The sequence below is a fragment of the Amblyraja radiata genome, chromosome 10, assembly GCF_010909765.2.
Source record: "Amblyraja radiata isolate CabotCenter1 chromosome 10, sAmbRad1.1.pri, whole genome shotgun sequence".
In the NCBI taxonomy this organism is placed as follows: domain Eukaryota; kingdom Metazoa; phylum Chordata; class Chondrichthyes; order Rajiformes; family Rajidae; genus Amblyraja; species Amblyraja radiata.
This window is the reverse complement of record NC_045965.1, coordinates 25,671,759-25,685,084: the sequence shown is the minus strand read 5'-3', so window position 1 is coordinate 25,685,084 and position 13,326 is coordinate 25,671,759. Positions and strand designations below refer to the sequence as shown.

The window sequence follows — 13,326 nt, the reverse complement described above, 5'->3', positions numbered from 1 at the left end:
TCCAAGAACACAATTATAGCACCAACTTACATTGAAAAATATGGTTGATTTTCCATGATATCTTTGACTTTTGCTTTAGATACCTTCACAAACAACCAAGGAAAATTATAAAAAAATACACAGCAAGCCCTGTCATGATTTAAGGTGTTTATGTTTCAGATGGGAACCCTTCATCAGAACATAAAGCCAGAATACACAAAGCCCCATAATAATACTAGGCAAAAGTAAGAAAAACAAGAACATAATTAGTGGTTGTCTTTTCTCTATACAGGTGCACTTCTGGTTCTATTTCTCATTTCACATTTCCAGGATTTGTGGATTCATTTTCCTTTATATTTGCACAATCATTTTCCTGTGGTATTAGGTTGTTTGCGTCATTGTTACAGCTGGCAATCATTTCAATATAGATTCAGTAAGCGGTTAAGTGAGATTGAAAAGGACTTGAAAAAATAAACTGTAATCTGGCAGCATTTTCTTTAAACTAGCTCTATTGGTTGGAACTTTAAAGAAAATGATCCACATTTTCAACATGAAATTGGAGTTACTCTGCAGTGACTGAAGTCAGGTCGGTAACTGCAGAAAACTCTGACGATGTGTTTGGTATCATTGTTCAAAAACTGGATCAGATTATCGCAAATTTTTTTTTGGTGCTTTTGTTTATAAAATCACAGCATATTCCATGTTATAATGTTGCTAACTCCTGCTACTTTTGTGTATTTCAGACCGTTTAATCAATGAGCCGAAGGATCATGAGGTGATGATGCAGATAGACTGTGAGGTGAGGGCCACTAGAATCCTTCACATCAAGACATCATCGATACCTGCCTTTCTGCGAGAACGCCAGGAAAATCACACAGATACATATCAGCGGCCAGCACCAACACCTACTCACGCTGCTCCCCCTATCATCACAGAATCTGCACAAGGGACTGGCGTCAACATGTACCAGTAGTGTAGCACTCACCTAAAAACATTGTATTTTTAACCACTGCACTGCTATCTCTAAAGGTCACTGGTTCTAAGGACTCATGTAATGCATTTGAACATAAGATGATTGGATACAATTTTTTTTTAAATTTGATTTGATCGAAATTGTCACCAAACAACAAACCAAACCGGTGCTTTTTTGTGATGGTACAATGCTTTGGCATTTCTAATAAGTCACATAACCAGGTTATCAATTTTTTAATTTAACAAAAACATAATTAATTTAGCGATCAAGCCTCAAACAGCTAATAGGACACCGATCTGCCATATAATCAACAATAAAGAACTATATGCGTACCGGCACCTTTTGTCCACGAAAAAAGCATTAAACTAAACTAAAGATAGACGTAAAAAGCTGGAGTAACTCAGCGGGACAAGCAGCATCCATGGAGAGAAGGAATGGGTGACGTTTCGGGTCAAGACTCTTCAAACTCTGAGAAGGGTCTCGACCTGAAACGTCACACATTGGGTCTGAAGAAGGGACTCGACCCAAAACGTCACCCATTCCTTCTCTCCGGAGATGCTGCCTGTCCCGCTGAGTTACTCCAGCTTTTTATGTCTATCCGGTTTAAACCAGCATCTGCAGTTCCTTACTACATTAAACTAAACTAATTTGATTTGACACTGCATGACTCGAGTCTAATTAAAATTTTGTTTGGGATGGATTTTGCTTATGACAGGATAGCCATGGGCTCCGACAGTGGAATATTTTGAGGGAAATCCAAAGAAATAAAAGCAATAGCTTGAAGCATTATTCATCTTTGCTAAGACTGCAATTGCTATTGCAAGCATGTTTGCATTGTCAAAAGTTTTTTAACTTTAAGCCATGAAACCTATTGCTTTTTCCAGTTGGAAATTTAGCGGTGGCTTGTTTTGCTTGGTAGCACATGACTCGTTAATTTTTTTTGCCCGTTAACCTTTTCCTTAAGAAGTCTTCCATTGGTGTTCTTGGATGTTCTTCAGTCAAGAATTCTGTTTATTAATCTGCCTAAACTCATTGATTAAATAACAGCTCGCTTCATATCAGTGATGATCAGACCAACCACATGACTGAAAAATTACTAATCACTATTGTTTCTCTTTATCAAAATCACCGATACCTATCATGAGCATAGCCCTTGGACTCAGCAGGTCATTATTTTGTCTGAATGACTATTGTTCAAGTACAATTTGTACACAAAGTACAACCTGATTGATGGTTGTGGTCTGTCATATCTGAGCCCATTCCTGCATAATGTCATGTTTCATTACCAGAAAATCTCATGAATATGTGATCCAGGGCAGGGATCTTACTTTGCTATTTCTGATCTCTTGGTCCTGGCACTTTGTAGCAATGTCTGCAACTCAATCTGTCCATCACTACCTGGCTCATTACTGACCAAACATTTGACCTGGGCCTTTGTGACTCGGCATCACAGCATCATTTACTACAGTTCTTGGCGCACTGATTTTGGATCTCGATCAACCGTTTACATGACATGTTGTTCTGACACCACTGCATATGTACTTTCTCCAGCCTTCAGTAACAGTATAGCAATTATTTGTGAAACTTTCCAGTTGACTAGAATTTATCGGCAACGTTGTGGTCAAGTTCTGGGGTTTCTTGAAGGAGAGTCACTGCATGTGCAGTTGTTGAAAATTACCACGTCCTGAACAGTGGCCAAATGCTTCAATTGTCAAATCTGTCCGGTCTCATTCCAGTGTCAGGTGACGCCAATAATGATAACCTGTTCCGCTGAATACATACAAACTCTCAGTTCATTTCAGAGCTGAAGACACACCATTTGCAAACCCCATCAGGCCTGTTCAAATTGTAACCTGAGGAAGATTGTTAGTTGCAAACAGCATCAAGTTCAGAATTTATCCTTTGTTTCTTACTTACAGTTCATGATTGTAAATCATTTAAAAGAATGTACTTAGTTCTATATCCTTTGTTCCCTCTCTCCTCATTTATATAATTTATTTCGAGATGTTAGATTGTGAAATTGCAAACATTTCTGTACTTCAATAAATTTGTTATTTATCTTCTCAATATTTTTTTTATATTTGATTTAAACACAAATGATTCGAGTTACTATTCTGGTAATTGTACAGATTATTCATTTGTTATGACTGAATTCAGGTTCATTTTTGGTTTTGCAAAGGAAATTTGAGAGACTCATCACCCAATGTGGTGCAGTCCCCCCCCCCCAGCCCCCTTTGATTAATTGTATGTAGCCCATTGAGCAAGCTCAGTTACAATGACATAGTTGCACTCAGTGATATCTTTAAACAATCTTGTGGATTTCTACTGGTTTTTGGGGTCATAACTTCAGCTTTGAGGAAGCAACTTTAAACATGATGAATTATTGCATTATTTAAGAGAGAAGTTAGTTATGAGCATTTTATATACTTCCCAATCTATACCCTTTTACTACTGTTGTACAATCACTTACCCAGTAAAACAACATTCTTTAGTCATCAAACAAGACAAAGATCATGGGTTCATGGGAACATCACTAGCTGCAGGTTCTCTCCGTGTCACACACCAGGATGCTTTGGAAATGTATCCTAATGGGCCTGTCCCACTTAGGCGATTTTTCAGGCGACTGTCAAGTTGCCGGTAGTCGCCTGAAAAACCGGCAACTGGAACGGCGACTGTCGAGTGGAACACACACGTACACAAACACATCGCAGGCGGGGGACAAGGCAAGTTGGGGAGCGCTGTCTGAAATTCACACGGTGCAAAGCCAAGGTGATACAGACACACACCGCGATGAACAGTAAGGTTGCCGCTGTAATTAAGACGGCTAAAGCACAGTGAACGGTAAGTTCTTTAAAGTGGGGGGAGAATGAGGGAGAAGGAGTGGAGACAACTTTTAACAAGCCAGACAACTTTTAAGAAGCCACAGATACATGGCTGTGATATTCGGCAGATATTAACAACCGGTCGGTTATCCTTGGTTCTGAAAACTACTGCTTACCAATGAGCCAATGAAATTCACCGGTCAGCACCGGCTACAACCTACAAGAACGTACGAGAACCTTTGACCTCCTGGCAACCCACTAGGTTGTACAATCACCATAGGAAATATGTTTTTTATTTCTAGTTATTTGTTGTTATTTGTACTGCACACTGAATGGACACTGGTTGAGCAATGTTTTTTTGTTTCCTCTGGGTATGTGAGTACTTGGCAACATTAGGTGTTTATGGCAAGCACTTTAATTTAGTTTAGAGATACAGCGCAGAAACAGGACCTTTGGCCCACCGAATCCGCACCAACCAGCGATCCCCGCACATTATCACTATCCAGTGCACACTAGGGACAATTTACACTTATACCTAGCCGATTACTTACAAACCTGTACGTATTTGGAGTGTGGGAGGAAACCGAAGATCTCGGAGAAAACCCACTCGGTCACGTGGAGAAGGTAGAAGCTCCGTTCAGACAGCAACTGTAGTCAGGATCAAACCCAGATCTCTGGTGCTGCAAGCACTGTAAGGCAACAACTCTACCGCTGCGCTACTGTGTTGCCCCACTTGGAGCGATTTAACATTGGATGGAGGTAACAGTGTACCACACAATCAGCAAAATGTCGGTAGGTGATGGGGTTAGTGTGGGATTAGAGTAAATGTGTGCTCGAAGTTTGGTGTGGATTCAGTGAGCCTTGTAATTCTTAATGAATCTATAAATGAAGTGACATTAGATTCTGTCCAAACCGGTCTACATGTGAAATTTATCTGCCATGCAGTATCTCTTACAATCTCTCATAATTAAGTAAATATTATATTGTAGTGTAATGATATTATGATCATAATACAATATTGGATGTTCTAATACCTTTGTCAAATTCTTCAGTCATATAGGGCATGTGAAGAGTAAGGAACCGGATTACACTTTGTAACAATCAGTTCTGACTTTTAATCATTAAGTTGAAAGATACAAAGCAGATTTGGTTTATTGTGAAGTTAAAATGGTTTTATGGAGTTAATGTACTGTTATTGCAGCTGGATATTTATCCGGGCTTTGACTCATCTAAATGTAACATTTTAAGTGAAGATTTTTAACCAAATGTCAAAAGTATGTTTACAAATTTAGACTTTGTTTAAAAGCATAGTTTATTCATTATTTACTGGAAAGAATCATTTGCAGATTATATTTTTATACATTTACATTATAAAAATAGTTCCAACCAAAATATTTGAAATTCACCAGAAACAAACAACAAATAGAAAAATAACATGAAATTTAAGCTGCTGTAAAAACAGCCAACATGTTTAAAAAAGGGTTCTCACCAAAAATAAACCCGTTCTTTCTCTTAGCTATTACAAAAAGGTATTCCAACATTATCTAATTTTATTGAAGGATTTGTACCGAGTTTTAAAAGTAGAGAATTTTGAAAGATGTATTAATTTGTTGAGATACAAGATTGGTGCTTGTGAAGATTCTTAACTGTTTGAAAATTGAGTAATAGGCCTGTCCCACTTAGGCGATTTTTCAGGTGACTGCCGGCGACTGTCAAGTCATAGGCAAGTCGCTGAAAAACCGGTGCCTGGAACGGCGAATGTCAGAGTGAAACACACGCACGCACGCACGCACACACACATCGTTTCCTTCACCAGCCAGTTATGCAGGCGGGGGCAGGGTAAGCAGGGGAAGCGCTGTCTGAGTGAAATCCACACGGTGCAAAGCCAATGTGATACAGACACACAACCCGATGAACAGGAAGGTTGGCGCTGTAATTAAGACGGTGAACGCACAGTGTATGGGAAGGGTCACTTAAATCCTTTAAAAGAGAGGGGAGACGGGATGGGGAGAAGAAGTGGTGCCAACTTTTAAGAAGCCAGAGATATACGGCTGTGAAGCTCGGCGGACATTAGCATTACCAGTCGGTTATCCTTGGTTCTGAAAACTACTGTTTAGGTTTTTTCCCCAATGACCCAATGAAATTCACCGATCAGCACCGGCGACAACCTACGACCTCCTGGCGACCCACTACCACTGCACCAACGGCACGAGAATTCTCACTACTCTCCATGGCGTCAAAATTCTGGTCGCGTGACTAGTTCTGAGAATGCGGGGACTATTCACGACCATGAAGGCGACTCCCCGGCAACCACCCTCGAACATGTGGCGACCGCATAATCTCCTGTAGTCGCCTAAAAAGTCGCATAAGTGGGACAGGCCCATAAGACTTTTAACTAAACACTTGCTTCATAACTTCCCCATAGTATAACTTAGTTTAATCAGTGATTCGGATAAGAAATTACTTTTTAAATGGTACACTTTTCTTATTTTAACTCTGGCATTTACTTATTTTAATTACCTGGAAATCCTTTTCTGATAAGATGATGTTCGCAAATGGCGATAACAACAGTAAGCTGTTTGGAAAATGTTTATCACTTATCAAAAAATAAGTGACGGCCAGTTGCATTATTTCATTTAATCTGCTCATTTTCAAAGTTTTCCCATTGTAGGGCACCCTGCCTCAATTTCATTACCTTCATTATTGAAGTTTACAATAATACCATTGTCCTGCCATCCTGTATGAATTTAAAATTGTAACGGTCAGACCTTAATATTTAACAGCATACTTTGAGCATGATGTTATAAAAATGCAGCAGGAGAAGAGTGTAAATCCATTCAATTGGGATGCCAATTTGAGGTTAAAAGGGGGAAGTGGGCAAAAAGTGGAGCTGAGGGAAGAATTAACTGGTTGGAGTCTGGAATTACTGGAACATAATTGTGAGATTTCAGTTCTAATTTCTTGAAGCAAATGAAGGAGCCATATTTTAAGGACAAGACATGCATTGAATAAATGCAAATCATTCTTGCAAATGACCATAGAATAACACTACACTTGAATTAGACTCAAGTTTCAATTGTCAAACAAATTTATTACACAGACATAGAAAAAGCCAATTGGTCCAACAACCTCAGCATTCATAACTGAGTACATATGGCTAACTCCTCCTATTGCTGAGCTTCATTTTGGTAGCAGTCTTCCATAATAGTTAATCTCCTTTGAACTGATTTTGACATGCAGGACCTATAAATGCCAAGGTGGTTGGAAACCAGTGCATTTTAATAAGTTGCATAATTGAAAGGAGATCCCGGACAAATAGAATACTTATAACAAGCTATACAATGTTTGATTTGAAGTTGGCTCCTTCTGTTAGCAACTGCCTGCCTGACAACATCAACAACTAAAACGGCAACAGTTTATCTATTCTATTGTGCATGAACTTGCATTTTAACTCAATGAAACAATTAATGAAGGCAAAAAATGAATTGTTTTAATGCTTCCTTTGGAATTTGGAATATAGATCACTAACATTTTTCATGTTTTATGCATTTACGGAATGTGGAAAAAATTGTCTGGTGTTTAGTGCTCACCCCTTATCCTTGGAAAGGTGGAAGTGAGCTGTCCTCTTGATTTCCATTGCCTCATATTTTCATGGAGATTTCAATCTATCTGAAGTGAAATATCTTTTTTTTGTTTTGTAACACAGTAATCAGCAATTAATTCCACATGTCAAGTGAAGCCATTATTTAATCATTATAGATAAAATTATTTGATAGTTAATTAACAGACAGCATCAGTTTATTTTCATCAAGATATATGTTCTCCATAAATATGTTTCTTTTGACATTGCATAAAAGGGTGGGAAAAGTTGCTACATCTATTCGCTTCCTCTCACTCTATATCTCCTGGTTCTGGAAGATTTTGGAGGTGAATAGTAGCCACTAGTTTTATGTGTCTATGTAGTCCATATCAGAGATATTTAGTTATTGCATTGATGTTAACCTGATTGCCACTTTTCAAAGGCATATTGAATTACCAATGCTTAGAGCAAGTCATTATGTGGCTCACGTCTGTGTGTCTGTGTTTTACTGGGAAAATGTGCCACGAGTACCCATGGAAATGGAGGCAGTGGTGGGAAACTGGCTGCTGTCTTGTTCTCATGTCTCTTAGACATGGGTTCGATCCAGTTTATTCCTTGTGTCCCCCAAAGAGATGAGAACGTCTGTCGTGGCTAAGAATCCTTCATAATTTTGTGAAAATCTTAATGATTTCCAAGTGGAACCACAGAACTACACATCCATTATTAAATCCTGAGTGGGGTTTCTTACTGTGGAAGACAACAAACTTAGTACTCTGGCACTGCTGCAACTTACACTGAGGTTGGATTCTTCTGTGCAAAGCAATTGATATAAAAGCTTGTGGCTTTGTTGGCAAGCACGTACCAAGTTTAGGCAAGAACAATAATCCTTTTGAAACTCAGCAAGGATGCCTGACAAGCACAATTTTCCTCTTCTCATGAAACTATGAGGGAATTACAGTGCAAGTTTCTTTGTTTTTGATTCTTGGCTTGGGAAAGCCCAATCCTAACCCATAAGGCACAGTACAATAACACTGGTCCATTACCTTAGCAAACACACACATTCAGCCATAAAATGGTGTGGGATACCTAATTGATGTCAGAAGCATTATATTGCATTCTACTGGCTCCAAGCAGTACAGATGGTCTGTACTTTATATAGATATTTATATCTATTATCGAATAAAAATAAAATGCCACAACTTACAAGATATGGTGAAGAAACACCTGGATAACATGAGATCAGTTTTTTTTTACAACTGATGTATCATCTGGTTAAGAAGGTACACAAAATTGCTGGGGAAACTCAGCGGGTGCAGCAGCATCTATGGAGCGAAGGAAATAGGCGACGTTTCGGGCCGAAACCCTTCTTCAGACCTTCGCTCCATAGATGCTGCTGCACCCGCTGAGTTTCCCCAGCAATTTTGTGTACCTTCGATATTCCAGCATCTGCAGTTCCCTTTTGAACACCTATCATCTGGTTAAGTTCCACATCTACCAGATGGTTAATACAGGCATCATTGATTGCACATCATATTACAATGTCAGTTTCAGACACTAACAATCTGCTATATTGATGAGAATCTAATCGTTCCTTTTCAAAAGCAAAGTGAATTAGCAGTGCCTAGAGCAAGCCATCATATTAACTTTTCTCGTCAATACCAAATATACCCAATCCCTGCATTTCACAGAAAGTGCAAGATTAGATTTATATCCAATTTATTCGCAAAATCTAAATGCTAGGAAAATATTTGTAACTATAAAGCACATGACAATTAATAATGCATCATGGGAAGTGGCCATTTCTAATCGGTGAATGTAAGGTGCAATCCATACTTCAATAATTCATACCTTTCAGTCATTGAGGGGATAATCCACAATACTGAATGCTTGGAAACAGAGATCAGCTATTTGGCCTTTGGAAGATGGTGCATATTGTACCATTTATCATTATGCCGTCTTTCAAGGTATGAGATTAAGATGCTTAAAGTAGTTGTTTCATGATTTATAACATCTAAACTTTATTACATCTATGGAACTGAATCATCACTGTGATTTTTTTCCAACAGTCCCATGAAGGCCAGTTCAAAGTGCAGAGACATGGGTAGAGAGGCTGGATTCTTCAATGCAAAGTGACCAATGCTAATGGAGCATGCAGTTTTGATGATCAGCAAGCATGCCAAATTTAAGCAGAAAGCATGATCTGCTTGAAATTTAGCAAGGAAGTCCGGCAGGCATCATATTCCTCTCAGTCATGACATGCAAGGAATGCAATTATTGTATAAAGCGCGAATCAAAGGGGGCCATTGTGTGTCTGTTTTATTGTCTCTCGTTTAAAGTAGGTTACTTTGATTATATTAACACAAAACAGATTGATCTACAATCTGTGAATGAATAGAAGAACATCAATCCCCTTATATATATTTTTTACAAAGCCATCACAAATGTCAATGTGTTTTTCATTCTAATAGGCAAATGTGATCCCATATGTGACTTGATGGCCTTTGTCCCATGCATACAGGATGCGCTCTTTGGGGTTATAGTCGATCTGAGTGGTGTATGAATATTCATTGATAAATTGCATCTTTGGATTGATTTGAGTGTTTGTGTGAGTGTCAAAAGCATACGAAATGTTAGCATGCTTCTTATTGTAGCTGTCCACTGCATACAGCACACCACAAACTATAAAGCAGTTGCCATAATAGTTCTTCCTCAAGCCAGTCCTCCAGGTGGTCTCCTTCTGGATGGACAAGTCAACGGTGTTGAGTCTGCTGATCATTATCACTTCTTGCAAGGAGCCCACGTCATCAATGGCAGGGTAGATGACCCAAAGACCATTTTCATCAACGGCAAAGTCTATTTCCGAGTGGCCCTTCCACCTCCAGGGAGTGGCCTCGTCAAACACCACATCATACAAAAGGCTCCAGGCTGCCACGAATCTTTGCCTCAGGTCATATTTGATGATATTGCGTGTGAATGCTCTGTTGTAGTAGAAAGCCCCATGATATACCACATGGCCAGTCCCAATCCAATTGTAGGGAAGTTTGTATGAGTTACTCCAACGACCTAGAAAGAGATACAAAAGAACTGAAATCGACTTTTAGAGTCATACAGCATGGACATAGGCCCTTCAGTCCAACTTATCCATGTCGACCAGAATGGCTCATCAAAGCTACTGTCGTCTCATTTGCCTGCATTCGGCCCTTAGCCCTCTAATCCTTTCCTATCCATTTATCCAAGTTTCTTTTTAATGTTGCTATAGTACCTGCCACAACTACCCACTGACAACTCGTTCTATATACCCACCACACACCAAGTAGAAACGTTGCCCCTTGGATTCCTATTATATCTTGCCCTTAAACCTATGCTCACCTTAAACCTATGTCTTCTGGTTCTTAATTCCTCTAACCTGGGTAAAAGACTCTCTGCATCCCATTAATTCCCCTTATAGAATAGAATAGAATAGAATAGAAATAATTTAATTGCCACACAACCAAGGTCGGTGGTATTTGGGTTGCCAGCAGCGGTACAATAATAAAGAACACAACCACATTAAAATTTTACACAAACATCCACCTCAGCATTCATCACTGTGGTGGAAGGCACAGAGCTTGGCCAGTCCTCCTCCATTTTCCCCCGTGGTCGGGAGCACCACCCTCCACAGCCGTTGCTGCGGGCGTCCAGATGGTAAGGGACAAAGTCAAAGTCAAGGTGAGTCCAGGATCGGCTCTTCCCAACCAGAGACCGCGGCTTCAGGCTGGTGTAGGCCGCAGGCCGGCGGTCAAAGTTTTAAAGTACCTGCCGTGCCGCAGCCGGAAGCACCACAGTCTGCAGGGCCGGCGGTCGAAGCTCCCCTCCTGGGGTGATGTTAAGTCCATACCACGCCCGCGGTAGAAGATGGCCGCGGGCCGGCGGTGGAAGCTTCTTCCACCCGGGTCCCCAACGTGAGATCCCGGGCTGTAGACGCCGCACCAGCTGGAGTTCTGCAGACCGCTGCTTCAGGCTGCCGGCTGCCGCGGGCCAGCGTAACGGAGCGCTCCCCTCCAGCGAGGTCTCACCCGCTCCGCGCCGAGAGTCCACGCTGTGCCCGCCGCTGAAGCTCCAGGCGCGTCTCCGGGAAAGTCGGCGCCGATCCTAGCTGTTAGGCCACGGGGGAGGCGGCCTGAAAAAGTCGCCTCTCCATGGAAGAGGCAGCCGAAACGGTTTCCCCCTTACCCCCCCTCACCACCCCCCACACATAACACACAAGGAAACATTAAAAACACACTTTTAAAGATCAGACTCTTGCGCACCAATGAGTAATGTCCTAGCCTGCCTAACCTTTCTCTATAGCTCAAGCCTTTGAGTCCTGGCAATATCCTCATTAAGCTATTCTGCAGTCTTTCCAGCGTAATGGCATTCTTCCTATGGAAGGGTAACTAAAACTGAATATAGTACACCAAATGTGGGCTTTTCTATTTCCGGACCTCTCTTTTGGATATTGGTTTCTGCTCAGCTTCCATGGATACCAGCTGCCAACCAACACTTGTCCAACTGGACTTCTCCAGGCATGAATTGGAACCAATAACATTTTCCCTTGAGGTGAGTAGTAGGAGCCAGTGGGAAGGTTGCAGGGGGGTGGGGGCGGGGATTGTATAATCAGATCTTCAAACCACTTCTGCGTTTCAAATAGATCGTGATGCCTGATGCTTCATTTCATCGCCCCACTTTGTTTCCAAACAGTTGAGCCTGGTTCCTTCCCCGCCTGATGGGGGAGCATAGAAACCTCAGAGGAACTGAACTAGCACCTTGCCTTCCTGCAATGTTGAGGCCAATCGCAACTCTCCCATATGAAATAGATTAATTGTATTTGGGCTTGATCTCAATTTGGACAGCTTGTTTCCCCACCAAACAATGTATTTGGCAGATGGAAACTTAGCAAAATGGATAATAAATACTTTTGGCTGATCCAGTTTTGGAATGTCTAAAACCTGCCCTACCTCATTTATGCATCTGTATTCTGCCAGATCACTTGATGACAGAGTATTGGAAGCCTCAGAACAAGTTGGATTAAGGAACCTGATTGAGGGTTTAGATATATTGAATAATAATGACTGTCTTGGAATGAATTAAAGGCAGGAATCTATCTAAGAGACTGAATGATGTCCATATGTTTCCATTTCTTGGCTCAGATCTAATGAAGGAACTCAGATGAACTACTTAGTACTGACTTAAAACTAGAACATGATAGAAACATACAGCAGGTTAGGCAGCATCTGAGGAGAGATGAACAGAGTAAATATTTCAGGTTTTCATCAAATATTACTACTCTGAACACAGAACAGTACAACACAGGAACAGACCATTCAGCCCACGATGACTCTCCTAAACATAATGCCAAGATAAATAATATCCTTTGCCTGCATATGATCCTACAATCTCCATTCCCTACATGTCCATGTGCCTATCCAAAGGCCACTTAAACACCATTATTGTATCCACCTCCACCATCACCCCTTACTGAGCGTTCCAAGCACTCACCATCCTTTGTGTAAAAACATTTACCCCGCTTATCTCCATTAAACATTTGCCCTTCTCACCTCAAAGCTATGTTCTCTAGTCTTGTGATATATTCACCCTGGAAAAAAGGTTCTGACTGTCTGCACTAAATATGCCTCCCATAATTGTATATACTATTATCAGGTCTCCCCTCAACCTCCAGCATTCCTGAGAAAATAATCCCCATCTGTCCAACCTCTCCTAGCTAATACCTTCTAATTCAGGTATCATTCTGGTAAACCTCTTTTGCACACATTCCAAAGCCTCCACATCCTTCCTGTAATGGGGCAACCAGAACTGCACTCAATACTCCAAATGCAGCCTAACCGTGTTCTATCAAGCTGCATCATGGCTTTCTTACTCTTATACTCAGTGCCATGCCCAATGAAGGAAAGCCTACCATGCCCCTTCTTTACCACTCTATCTCCTTGTGTTGC

The 13,326-nt window shown here is 40.8% G+C and overlaps 2 protein-coding genes across 4 annotated transcripts in view; one reads left to right on the top strand and one right to left on the bottom strand.

Moving 5' to 3' along the window:
• atf6 (activating transcription factor 6) overlaps window positions 1-1,334 on the top strand; it is a 226,792-nt gene extending 225,458 nt beyond the window's left edge. For both annotated transcript variants that reach the window (XM_033028393.1, XM_033028392.1), the window contains exon 16: window positions 723-1,334. In XM_033028393.1, the coding sequence (XP_032884284.1) occupies window positions 723-952 (230 nt within the window). In that variant the 3' untranslated portion in view covers window positions 953-1,334. The remainder of the gene's footprint in view (window positions 1-722) is intronic.
• Window positions 1,335-8,828: 7,494 nt separating this feature from the next.
• The window catches only part of LOC116977705 (olfactomedin-like protein 2B), a 38,908-nt gene continuing 34,410 nt past the window's right edge, over window positions 8,829-13,326 (bottom strand). For both annotated transcript variants that reach the window (XM_033028390.1, XM_033028391.1), the window contains one exon: window positions 8,829-10,417. In XM_033028390.1, the coding sequence (XP_032884281.1) occupies window positions 9,816-10,417 (602 nt within the window). In that variant the 3' untranslated portion in view covers window positions 8,829-9,815. The remainder of the gene's footprint in view (window positions 10,418-13,326) is intronic.